Source organism: Solanum dulcamara, chromosome 4 (genome assembly GCF_947179165.1).
Source record: "Solanum dulcamara chromosome 4, daSolDulc1.2, whole genome shotgun sequence".
In the NCBI taxonomy this organism is placed as follows: Eukaryota; Viridiplantae; Streptophyta; class Magnoliopsida; order Solanales; family Solanaceae; genus Solanum; species Solanum dulcamara.
The window spans coordinates 57,877,610-57,890,837 of NC_077240.1; the positions used below are offsets into that span (position 1 = coordinate 57,877,610).

A 13,228-nucleotide genomic window follows, 5' to 3' on the forward strand; every position below is an offset into this window, starting at 1 on the left:
ATTTGATAAGTAAAAAAGTAATATTATCTCAATAATATTTATATTTATATATGTAATAAGCAAAAACCTATAGAAATGGGAGGGGGTGGGGCCTTGGAGGTGTTGGGAATGGGATGGTCAAGGGGTAATGGTCGGAAGCGTTCAATGAGTACAACAAACATAAAATGCTGCTTATTAAACTTGTTATTTTATCTACTTTTAATTAAAAAAATGATTTTTAGAAAAATATATTCCTCCATGCCAACCACACCCACAAATATAACAATTGTAAAGTCAGGAAATAAAAGACAATAGACCATATATATTAATTAAATAAAAGATAATAGACAAACGCAATCACATAAAATGTGAGAGCAACTGGAACGAATTTAACGTTTCAAAAATATAAAGTAAATATCTATTAATAAAAAAGTTGTTGGTATAATAAAAGTTAAAACTAATTTATGTTGGATAATTAGTCTTTACATTTAATAGATCAATTTTATTAATATAATTAATATTTTCATCATCTTATACCGGCTCAAACCAAATCATTATGATTTGACAGCTACTCTTATGGTATAAAATATAAATAACTAGGCTAATGTACAGGATAATCTATACCAACGTGGAACAATTTAATATATATATTTTTTAAAAAGACTTTTTAAAATTTAAAATAATCTGACATTGAAGATACATAAACCGCACTTCATTTCCCATACCCAACTCTATAATAGATGCTTTGACTTCAATCTCATCTGTCTTCTTCTTGTTATTCAGCTCAATATTAGCTTAATCTTGTTCAGATTCCCACTTTCTCCAGATTGTTCAGAGAATTGGTAAAAAGTTAGAAAAAATGGGTAGCAATTTCAGAATAATTGGGAAATTGGCTTCAATTTCATCCAAAAATCAAAGTTGGAGAAGCAGTAGAGGATTTTCCTCAACAGTTGAAACGCTTAAGAAAAATGACAGTTCCACCAAATCTGTCAACCTTTTCTCTGCTATTAATCAAGCTCTTCACATCGCCTTAGACTCTGATCCTCGGTAATTTTATTCTACTCTATTTTTTTTTCATTTTTTCCCAACTTTTTAAAACTGAAAAGCTGTCGTAGAGTTTGTTGTCAGTTTTGTAGTAGATCAATCCAGAGGTAGAGCCAACAATTTTAGTTTATGAGTTCTGAATAACAATTTTTTTTCTTAATGGGTTTTGAATACTCCCTATGTTTCAATTTGTTTGTTTGATTTGATAAGGAGTTTAAGAAACCAAAGAAACGTTTGAATATTGTGATTTTAAAGAGGGATCAGAAAAGGAAAAAATCATTCTTTTTTGAAGGAACTAAAAGGGAAAGTAGCACAATCAAATTGTCATAAAGAGAGTAGATTATTTGCACATATTAAATAATTTTTCTTATTTAGGGTTTGAATCAAAGCTATTGGTTCTGCTGAACCTGTCGCTAGCACTGTGGCTCCACCATTGGATCAATATATTACTTGATCACATTTTGAATATTAGGGAAGTGTGAAAAGAAAGAGGGAAGGTGGTAGTATTGTTAAATTGCTATCCAGAAAGATTAGTGCTTTTTACTATGTGGATAGAGAAAAGGAAAACAAGAAAAAAAGGGGAAAGTACCAACTTTAAGTTATAAGGGAATTTGACTACATGAGTGAGGTACAAATTGAATTGCCAATTAAGATTTAATAATGAAACAAGTAGAGAATCTCAAGTTGATCATCTTTTCCTTAAACTGGGATGATCTTAATTATACAACTCTTTTTAAAATAAATAAATAAATATACAATCCTTCAATTCTCATTTAGAGGGTCATAAGTATTTGATATTTAGTTTTAAATCTGATATATTTTTAATCATAATTTAGTCTGCAGTCTCCAACAACAACAATAACAACATACCTAGTAAAATCCTACTAAGTGGGGTCTGGGCCAGATCTTACCACTACCTCGTGAAGGTAGAGAGACTGATTTTGGAAGACCTTCGGCTTAAGTGCATCAAAACCAAGTTAACGAATAAGAAAACAACGAAGAAAGCATAGGAGTTAATAAGAAGAGCATTGTAAAGTCTACAAGAAGAAACAATAACAACAACAAAATAGTGTGATAATCGAAACACAATAAACAACATATGGCAAGAACTACAAGGGTACGACTAGTACTACGACAGTCTCTAACAAGCGGTCAAATGACCTTAGGAAACCGAATGAGTTCAGTCTTTTTTTCCCAAGGATGTTTTATTATTGGTTTTTCTATTTGCATGACAACTAATTTTAAGTAATAACTCATGAGAATGGTAATGGTTAAATGATGAAGGGGTTCGGGGGTTGTTGGAAGAGAAGAAGAAAGAGGTTGCTCCCACAGCTTTCTAATTCTTTGCATTTCTACAGGAATAACTGTGACATTTACAGCCTAAAAATGCTTATTTTACTATCCAAGAGGCCAGAATAGTCTTTAAAAGTAATGCAACAATGTATTGGCGTTAACTTTATGAAGAAGTACAAGGATAATGGCCTGAGCATTCAGCTTTTGTCCTTTTCCTTCATATGAGTTACCAGTCGCCTGCGACTTGACCTTTTGGAATTAGTTGATGCAGACAAGAAAATCCTATTATCCTTCTTTACATTGCATCTAAATAACATCCAAACTTTTTCAAATAATGCCTGACCATTTCAGCATCTACTTAGGCTCAATAATAGATTATGCCTTCGCCGACCTGTTCTCTATTTTCGTGCAATTTTATACGCATGTTTATGGTTGAATGACTTCATAGTTTGATGTAAGATGGATTTTCTTCTCAGTTCTTATGTATTTGGAGAAGATGTTGGTTTTGGTGGTGTCTTTCGTTGCACTACTGGATTAGCTGACCGATTTGGTAAACAGAGGGTCTTCAACACTCCTTTGTGTGAGCAGGTATGTGTAGCGTATCTACCATATTCCACGTATGCTCTAGCCCTTTTTTGGTGGAAGACCGGAGGAATAAATAATAATACTAACCATTTCATTGTTTTTATAATAAGAAATTCTGTAATTTGTTTTTGATACAAGTCACTTTTTTGTGTGAAGAAGTGTATTCACTAATGGTTTTTGATGTGCAGGGCATAGTTGGATTTGCTATTGGTCTGGCTGCAATGGTCAGTTTCTGAGCTCTAAATACTAAAAGCTAAATAGTTCTCAATTGTTTGCTGATATTGTTATTTTTTTTTTGTTACCTTAAATTTCAGGACAATCGAGCTATAGCAGAAATTCAATTTGCAGATTATATATTTCCTGCTTTTGATCAGGTATGCGTCTATGCTGAGTCATGTACTAACACTTTGGCATGACATTATTGACTGTCAAATTTTGTTTTGTAGATTGTCAATGAAGCTGCGAAATTCAGATACCGGAGTGGTAACCAGTTCAACTGCGGAGGTAATTGGAAGAAAACTTGTGACTTTATTGCAGTTCATCATTTCTTGAAGTTTCAAGATGCTGAGCTGCCTCATGGTTTCAGGTTTAACTATAAGAGCACCTTATGGAGCTGTTGGACATGGTGGGCATTACCACTCTCAATCCCCCGAATCTTTCTTCTGCCATGTTCCTGGTATAAAGGTACTACATCTTTCTATGCATCTAGTACTTGTCAGGTTTCTTTTGCTTGATTTTTCTCAGAATCAGAATATTACATGTTTTGATAAATGTGGGAGGAGTCCAAGTAGCGCACCCTTCTTCGTTTGTCCCTTGGCTTTGGGGTCGTCACAGTTGCTATTTCTCCAGAAATTCTATTTGCCAAGTGAGTGGCAGCTTTATATTCGAGCATTGAACTACATAGGAAATCTTTTCTACTTTGCTTTCAGAAATAATTCTAGCTACTTCACTTTCTCCTAAAAGTACTTCCCAGTAATATTTCATCTGTATGCAGCATTCTTTGTTCATTGATGTACTTAATCTCTTGAACTAAGAATTGGAAAATGCTGAAGCAACCTTCTACAGTTTGGAGACCAAGAACAACATTGATATGTCATGTACCATGCAAAATCCAAATTGTCCTTGGCACTCTATTTTCTCTTGCTCAATGAGTATAGCATTGATATGTCATGTGTACATAAATCTCAACAGTCCTCGACACTCTATTTCTTTTGCTCAATGAGTATCACATCTATATTCTTCTTCATCTCATTATAAATTTTCATCAGTCTTCAAAGCAAAAATATAGCTTTCTACCGTGCACAAATCCAAATTGGTATCCTTGTATTGTCTTGTTCCTAAGTATATGCTCTATCACTCTTCTCTAAAGTTTCATTTTATGACTCATAAGCCTAACATCAGGGTAGTTAGCACAACTTTGAATATCTTCTTTGATAATACATATTGAAATCAATATAATCTTCTCCACCTGTTTGATATCTTTCTTCTCCTTAAGATAACATATAATAGCTTGGTAAAATGTACTGTTTCAACCTTTCCCAGACACTTCTAAACCTCTTTTAGAGATACCATTTTAACTGTAGGGTTTTCTAACTCTCATATTATTCATGATATCCTCTACAGTTGCAGCCCTAATGCATAGCTATTTTTCTAACCTATACAAATGCATGGAATTATTCTCGTGATTTGAGTTGAGCCGTTGATCAAAATAGCACCTCCATCTCTTGATTTCACTATCTCATCTCATGTAAAAAATTTGTTAGGAATCATCTTAATGTGTTCAAGTCTTTACCCTTCTTCTCCTTCTCATGTGCTAGTTTATAAATTTCCCTTTTCCTTCCGTGCTCCTAGATTTTGATACAAGTCATCTAAACTTTTATTTTGGGCTTTACTGATGGCCCTTTGCTCTCATTTTCTTGATTTTAGTGTCCACTTTTTAGTCCCTTATTTCCTCTTTTAATAGCTTGTCCTTAACTTCTGGTTGGCTTGTGCCTTTTAGTGTCCACAGCCTATGTTTTGGCTGCATGCAACTGTTCTCCTTTTCTGTTCCACCTTTGCTCTACAATAGCATAACAAGTCTATGCTGGGTGGCTAAGCTTCCCTTGGTATAACGTAGCAATCCTTACATGTTGCACTCTTATTTATTCTGGTAAGGATGAAGTTTATTTGGTTGTGGTTGCATCCATTTTGAGGACAGAGAAATTCTCGAGGGTCAGTAGCACACGGCTCAAAAATCGGCGTGTGATGAGACCACCCCCTTTACCTTTCTCCTCTTAAATACCAAACTTTTTCTGCGGCGTTGTTCAAACTCGTGAGTGCTCCTAACTCACACATCTTACCACTAGACTAATGCCCTGTGGACCTCTTTGAAACGTTATCAAGTGTGATTTATCTTTTCTAAAGGAAGTATCAGCTGAAATTAAAATCATAAGCTAAGACGAACTCTAAAGTAGCCGTCCCTTTATTCTTAGTACCATAACAAATCCTGATGTATTTGGTTGAAATCATCATTTTATCTATCCACATGTTCATGCAGATTCCCCTCATTAAGAATTTGTTGGTCCTTTGAGTGTCCTTGGATCAAGGTATCCATACCCTCCCAAAATTAGTTTTTCACTTCCGCATTTAATGAGCATAGGCACTAATATGGTGAATGAATCGTTTCCTGTACTAGTATAAATGAAATAATCCTATCACCAATCTCTGACAACTTTATAGTTAAGTTCTAGTTTTCGCCCGTTGTTATTCTTTTTTCTATCTCCGATACCGTAATTCGTAACCTGTGTTGTCAATCTCTCAAGCCTTATTGATACAGTCTTCTCTAAAGACGCAATAGCAACTCTCCTCTTTTTTCAAGGTATCCACTAATTTCATTGTTTTACCTGTCAATGAACTTATTTCCACTATTTCTGAGAACCCTTTCTTATTCAACATCACACCCCTTGCCGATGTAGTGGACCTAAATACTTTACTCAAACTCGTTTGTGATTTCAAAATTCTTGCTTATGCTTCCTCACATCCAGATGGCAATATGATAAATAACCTTTCTTATTTTTCATCATACCCAGAGGGCCGTTGTAACACGTGTCCAGAAGGAGCGTCCCGTCGCACTTAATGCTAAGAAAGTTTATCACTAATTCACTAGTTTTAGTTGACAGTCAATTTACAGCATTCCTTCTCTATGTGGGGTTGACTTCTCAGAAAAAATAAAAGAATAAATAAAAAGAGGGGCGAAGTGCTACAAAAAGAACTCTGTTCGATTTTCCTGAATCCGAAAGAGAGTACTTGGGTTCTCCCAATAACTAAAAAGTGTAGCAGCAATGAAGTTCATATAGGATGCTATGCTAAAGCATACGGAGTTACCTATCTCTACAAGACAGACATTTAACATTTGTGTGTCTAGTTCTTTTCCAGACATGAGAAAATTTGGTATTTTTTCAAATACAAAACATAAGTCATGTTTTCTCTGTTTTGTGAGACATCACCATATTGGCATTGGTTTGCCTCTCGACTATAATTTTTCATGGTCGTATGTTTCCCTTTCTTGATAGTAAGTCAAGCACCAAGCACCGAGATTCCTTTAGTGGCTTTTACGCACTCTTTTCCTTCCCCCACTCTATTACCTTTCTGCCCATAGTTTCTCCTCCTAAAAGTATTATGGAACAAAAAATTATTTCTACCTCCTTTCCTGATTTCTTTATATATTTTCTTTAGAAATCAGATGTCTTTCTTTTTTCCTCATAGGAATCCATGCATACATTTGATAATTTCGTGTGCAATTATCTGTTAGGTGGTCATCCCACGCAGTCCACAGCAAGCAAAAGGATTGCTGTTGTCAAGCATACGTGACCCAAATCCAGTTGTCTTTTTTGAACCAAAGGTGATCTCTTTTTCCCTTGTTCCTGTAGTCTGTTCTGCCAGATCATTGAAACTGTAACTCACTACTTTCTTGATGAATCTCAGTTGCTTTACCGGATGGCTGTTGAAGAAATTCCTGAAGATGATTATATGTTGCCTTTATCTGAGGCAGAGGTATGGTACTTCTTGTTTCATTGTTTAATGTGTATCATGAATTAATTTGAAACTGACGTGCATGCCTAAATGCAGGTTCTCAGGGAAGGTACTGATATCACATTAGTTGGTTGGGGAGCTCAGCTATCTATTATGGAGCAGGCATGCGTAGAAGCTGCAAAGGTGGATACTCATTGCTAAAAGATCTGTTATATTCCATTTCCCTGAATAGATTTTTCTATTAGTCTAGTTATATCATTAGTCTTTTTACCTGTATAAATGCATTTTGTGGTTCATGTCGCTGCTGAGAACTAAAATTTTGGTTTCTGCATTCTCAAACTTCTCTCTGACGCTTGGTATATAGTATCAAAATTTGTGTATCAATTTATTTTTCAGGTGAAGTTCTTATGTAAAAACCTGGATTACTTATCAGCTTCTGAATATGTATATTCTGCAGGAGGGGATCTCTTGTGAACTGATAGACCTTAAAACTTTAATACCGTGGGACAAGGAAACGGTAGAGGCCTCCGTGAAAAAGACAGGAAGGCTGCTGGTGTGTTTATTTTACCTTATGGAATTGAAGAGGGTCATTTCATCCAAAATAACTTACCTTAAGTTTTCTTGTTTGTAGATTAGTCATGAAGCTCCTGTGACAGGTGGATTTGGTGCTGAAATATCTGCATCTATAGTTGAACGTTGCTTCATGAGAGTAAGCTTTTACTTTTTTAGGTTTCCTTGTACACTTCTTCTAGTATCCCTTTTCTTTTCTGGATCACCTTGAAATTATTAAAACTCTATAAGATCTCCTGACTAGGCCATATGTCCTCTGTGCTTATCAATTTGCAAAAGATAGTTAAAAGCATGCATTCTTAAAGAATAATGGGTGGTACCTTGGTGTTTTGAGAAAACACAGATAGCTTAGAGCTTCTGAACATACACCTTGTGACCTTGGACTTAGCGGTCATTTCTTACTTGAGGGACCTGGTGAGGCTACTGAATCAGTCAGTGCTGTATAGCTTCTGTAAAAATTGAAGTATTTGCCACATGCTGTATCTCAGGTTCAGTTACTGGGTCCTGCTTTAAGCCAATTAATCCTTGGCCTCAAGACTTAACAATTAGTAAGGTGCACATGTCCATGGACAATATACGCATCTCCATCCAATTATTAGTACTTGCAATATAAAAGAGACTTCAAGAAAATTCGATGAATCAGAACTTACACATGTCCCCATGGACAATTGGCGCATCTCTATCCAAAAAAGAATTAGTACTTGCAATATAGAAGAGAGACTCTAAAAAATTCTCTTGAGTCCGAACTTGCTCGACTGGACGTACAGAAGAGGCAGCATTGCGTTAAATTGACTAATAAATTCTGGTATGGAAGCTATGCAAGAAAATGTAGTCTGATATTCTCCAGTTTGAAGAAACTGGGATGCCTTGAAATGTAGAAATTTCTATCAGCGGGATCATGTTCACTGTGCTAAATTAGAAGCTGATATTGCAGTTCAGTTACTTGTACTTTTACTTACCAGACGTTATGTCTGCCAGGAAAAAAAATTAGTCTCTCTTTTACAATCAAGGATGAGCAAGTACTGCTTTAAGATTACAATTTTTGCAATATAAAGAGAGACTTTAAGATTAAAAACGAGGATGAGCAAACAGCACAAGCAGTACTTGCTTGTTCATCCTCATTTGTTCTGCTAATAATTCCATGTGTTGCTTTTGTTACAAAGGAGCTTCATCAATTAAGATTGGAGATGCATGTTACACTAAACATTTGTGTCATGACCCGATTTCTCAGGTCATGCTGACACCTACTATAACCCACCAATAGATAAGCCAACCCGTAACCTGGAATGACTAGTAATGGGTTTAAGGGTAGAAACTAAACAGGAATAAGCAATTCTAAATTAAATAACATAAGTAAGCGGAAGACAAACCAAAATGAATATATACAACTGATCCCTCCCAGAACCTGGAAGTCACTAGTACAGAGCTGACTATACAGAAGAGGTCAAGTCACAGAAGAGTACAAGTCTCAAAAGTGGACCACGGAAACAAGACCTGTCTCAAAAAGCAAAAGACTAGTCAATATATACAAATGGAGACCAGAATAGTACAAAACACCAAGTGCTCACCCCCTTCTTCGGATCAGACTGCTCCAAGTTCGAATCAATGCTGGCTACTGATGCTCGGACCTGCATCACGAAAACAGATGCAGAGTGTAATATGAGTACCAAAACAACAAGTACTCAGTAGGCATCATAGGCCAACTAAGCTTGAAAAGTAAAGGAAATATGAGAAGAGGGAGTAGAATAGAACAGAGGTCAAGAATGGAATTCTAAAGTAAAGTAAAGTAATGAGATGCACACGAGTGTAGAAAGAACTAACTAAAGTAATCTACAACTAAACTACACCTAACTGGACCCCCATAAGCCCTGAAGGTACACCCGTGCGCAAGTTTAAATAAAAACCTGACCGAACCCCCATAAGCCCGACGAGTACACATAATGGCTATAACTACTGAGAACTGAAACTAAGAACCCAAGACCAGAGAGTATAATATAGAACTACAACCTCAACCCAATCCAGTAGAATCTGACAGTACGGAGGTCGGACCTCTAACCGGATGTTCATCAGAAATATCCAAGTAACCGATCAAGTATCAAGTAACTGAGGCCGGACCTCTAATCTGATGCTCTTTATAAGGATCCGAATGATCGAGGCCGGACCTCTAACTGGATGCTCGTAGAAGGTGTCAATACGGTCGAGGCTGGAGCTTGAATCCGGATGCCTGACAAAGTTGCCCAATATAGCACTTGCAGGTGCTCCCAAACGATCAACAGTTACCAAAATCTGTGGATTGCCGTCCACACTTACTAGATCAATAAAATCATTTGAGCTGAATTCCAAACCAATCCTGAATCGCACAACTGGAATGCGGTATCGCCACCAAAACTCGTGAAGCCGCAGAATCAGGGAAGTAGAATTAGAAGGTCATCGGAGTAAGCATATCGCCTAGTTAAAGCCCAAACTATCAGATTCAAGTCTACTACACCAGTCTACAAGGTTCTAAGCCGGCCGAACGACTTCAAGGCAAAACTAAGGCCTATCGGGTCCGAATCATGCATTTTTAAGGCAAGCTCCAGTCAAACGTAGACCAAGGCCAAACATGCTTCAATTAGATGATAAAACGAGCATACAAATACACCACTAGGCATGGATAATCAACAAGACAAGCAGCATGCTCACAAGTACTCGATAAAACCCCAAAAAGGCCTGAAACATGATTTCTATACGTCTAAGCATGATTCAATACTACCCAACCTAAAATTCCAACTAATCAACATGCAATTACATTCTTAAGCTCAATGTAAATAGGGGGAAATCGTAGCCTACCTGTATGACGATCACGCGCGCTCCAAAATCACATAATCGGAGCCTTCCCTTTCCTAACGGCTTTTGAACGCTGCCACACTATCAAAAATAGGTACATAACGTTAATACAGTTGTTTTGACATTAAAACTATCAAATTCGGAGACAGATCAATTTTGGAGTAAAAACGAGAATGTGGGACCCGCTCTGGTAATTTTGGAATTAACTCCGTAAAAAGGTCCTAAATAGTACCCCGAACTTGTGTGCCAAAATGGAACGCAATTCGGGGCTCGAATCAGCCCAAACATAGAAATGCAACAATTTCAAAATTTAAGCTTGATAAGGACAACAGGTTTCAACGTGAAACTACCTCAAACGGTGAGTCACCAACTATTTTCAAACACTCCTCTACGTTATCCCAATAATTCCCCACAATCTATCCTTTGAATCACCCAATTTGGACAAGAAACGAGTGTTTGAACATATGGGAAAAGTCTGAAATTCGAGTCTTAAAATGACTCTCAGGCGTCGCTAAAGCGACCTCGAAGTTCGCTTAAGCGACCCCCACCAAGTGGTGAGCTTCGCTTTAGTGACACCAAGTTGCTTTAGCGACCAGAGTAGTCGCTTTAGCGACCCCCGTCCATTGGGGCCAAGCGACCAGAGATCACTAAAGCGATGGCACCACATATAGCTGGTGCAAAATGAGTTTCGGCATTGTCCAAGTCTCCGACGGGGTGCTGGGATTCGTTCGGAACCCTGTGCACGCAAATGAGATATGTTTCCTCACCAAATTTGACGATTTGGACTCAATGGAGCATTCAGAATTTTCATATAAGGTCATTTTAACGAAAAGTGGGTCTCCCACACCCAAATGTCATTTTAAGGAACATTCTAGACCAAATTCAACATTTCGAAACTAACCGCGCTGGCGAAATTCTCATCCGAGCACGTTTTCCAACAATAGTCAACATTAGGCCAAATTTCAAAAGCTAAAGTGTCAAATGTCCTCAATCTCGCACTGATTGCCTCGACACTCGTACCGACCATGCTACCGGCCTAATTTGGCCATTCTGGAGCTGATGGAACCATCAAAATTCTATTCTGAAGTCGTTTATCTGAAGTAATGACCGAAATCAACTTTTCAAGTTATAAAAGCTTCAAAACAGGGAAACGACCTGAAACGACCTAACGAACAACCAGGCGACCGAAAAGTCAGTACCAGCAAGTCAGAAATGACTTGGGGTCGCTACAGGAACGCTCTAAATGATGAAAAGGAGGCGTTAAGGAAAAAATGACCTGGAGGTCATTACAATTTGTTTGCCCCTAATTGCTTGCTTTGAATTTCAGCTTTTTTTCCTCACATAAAAGCACTAAATTCCATTTTAAGTTAGGGAGTTAAGAGCTTTACCAAACTAAAACTAACTGTAAATCTCAAATGAGATTCCAATTCATGTATGTCAAATGAGGATTCTTGATAGCTTATAAAGCTGAAAGAATGAAACCAGAAGTACTTTATGAACTGGAACACTGAATGATTTCGACATACTTTGATGTGGCACATAAATAATTGATGTGCTGGAGGTGATTGCTTTGGATAGGGGTGTTTTACTAAGGCTCTTCATGTCAGCAGAGGACGTTTGTAATTAGCCTGAATTGGAATATGGCGCAAGCACCAAGCAGCTAGCAGTTCTAGAATGAACATTTTACTTTTCTTATTCCTAGTTATCAACTAGAAAATGCCATAAGGTGTCTCGTGTTCTCAGAGGCAGATTGGAGATTTAAGCTTCATACATTTTAGGTTCTTAGAATTTGAACTCAGTGTACTTCTGGAGGCGTAGTCATAATTTAATAGCTTTTGTTGAAATATTTATTTTTATTCATGTTCTATGTTGAAATAGTGGGTTTAGTTGAACTCGTTGAACATAGGCTCCATCCGCCTCTACGTGTTCTCATGTTTCTATACCTATCTATGATTTTTTCATGTTCCTATATTTGGTTATGTCCTCATGTGTGGGAGTATTTATAAGTGTTTAATATTTGGGTGGTTTTGCAGTTAGAAGCTCCAGTGGCCAGAGTGTGTGGGCTAGATACTCCTTTTCCTCTCGTGTTCGAGCCCTTCTACTTGCCTACAAAGAACAAGGTAACAGGTCTTGAAACTTATTTCATTTTCAAAAGATTTCACCCAGACCTCTGACCAAAGTGCTGCCTTTTTTTTTTTTTGGCTGCAGATACTGGATGCAATCAAATCTACTGTGAATTACTAGTGCTCATTCAGTCGTAAGGAGATGCTGGAGTGCTTTATTAGTGAACATTTATATGTATTTCCATAAGTTACGGATTTCTCTATTAACATAACAAATACAATATACTTTTATTAAAAGTTAATGCAACAAAAAAAGTCCTGTATTCATCGACACCTTCTTCTGACGCTTGCTTTTTTGAATCTTAGGTTATCCGGTCTCTCGTATATAGCCTAATGATGATAAAGATAATTGGTGAAAAAGAAAAATGAAGTTGTTGTTCGAAGCAAACTTTCTCAAGTATAAAAATATACTGCAATAACAAAATAAATAAAAAGAATAATTTTACTCATCAAGATTATGGGTACAAATTTGTTTATCACTTGATTCTTCTCTCTGAATATTTCTCCGTGATTTGACGGCCGTTAGTGGCGTATTTCTTGAACTAGCTAGGATGATTTGAACTTGATCTTCATGAAAGGATTTGTGGATCTTCTTGAAGTATTTAATTATCAAGAAGAGTTTGACATATTTTGATCTCTTTACGAATATTTCATGAATTTGTGGAATTTTCGAGATTCGTATATCAATCAAAGGCATTTCCTTTTAGGGAGCAGACGAACTACTTTACAAGATAGTCTCCATAGGTCCCATCATTATCACGTCAAAATGTGCAACATGTTACTTTGGATTTCCTTTG

At 36.8% G+C, this 13,228-nt stretch overlaps 1 protein-coding gene across 1 annotated transcript; it reads left to right on the forward strand.

The window, feature by feature from the left end:
- The first annotated feature begins 667 nt into the window (after window positions 1-667).
- LOC129887457 (2-oxoisovalerate dehydrogenase subunit beta 1, mitochondrial-like) lies at window positions 668-12,702 on the forward strand. Its single transcript, XM_055962568.1, has 13 exons — window positions 668-1,026; window positions 2,793-2,904; window positions 3,090-3,125; window positions 3,216-3,275; window positions 3,348-3,405; window positions 3,488-3,585; window positions 6,692-6,781; window positions 6,865-6,933; window positions 7,009-7,095; window positions 7,370-7,465; window positions 7,544-7,621; window positions 12,342-12,428; window positions 12,517-12,702. Exons 1-13 carry the CDS (start codon window positions 839-841, stop codon window positions 12,550-12,552), a joined length of 1,095 nt encoding a protein of 364 aa, XP_055818543.1. The 5' UTR covers window positions 668-838; the 3' UTR covers window positions 12,553-12,702.
- The last annotated feature ends 526 nt before the right edge of the window (window positions 12,703-13,228 follow it).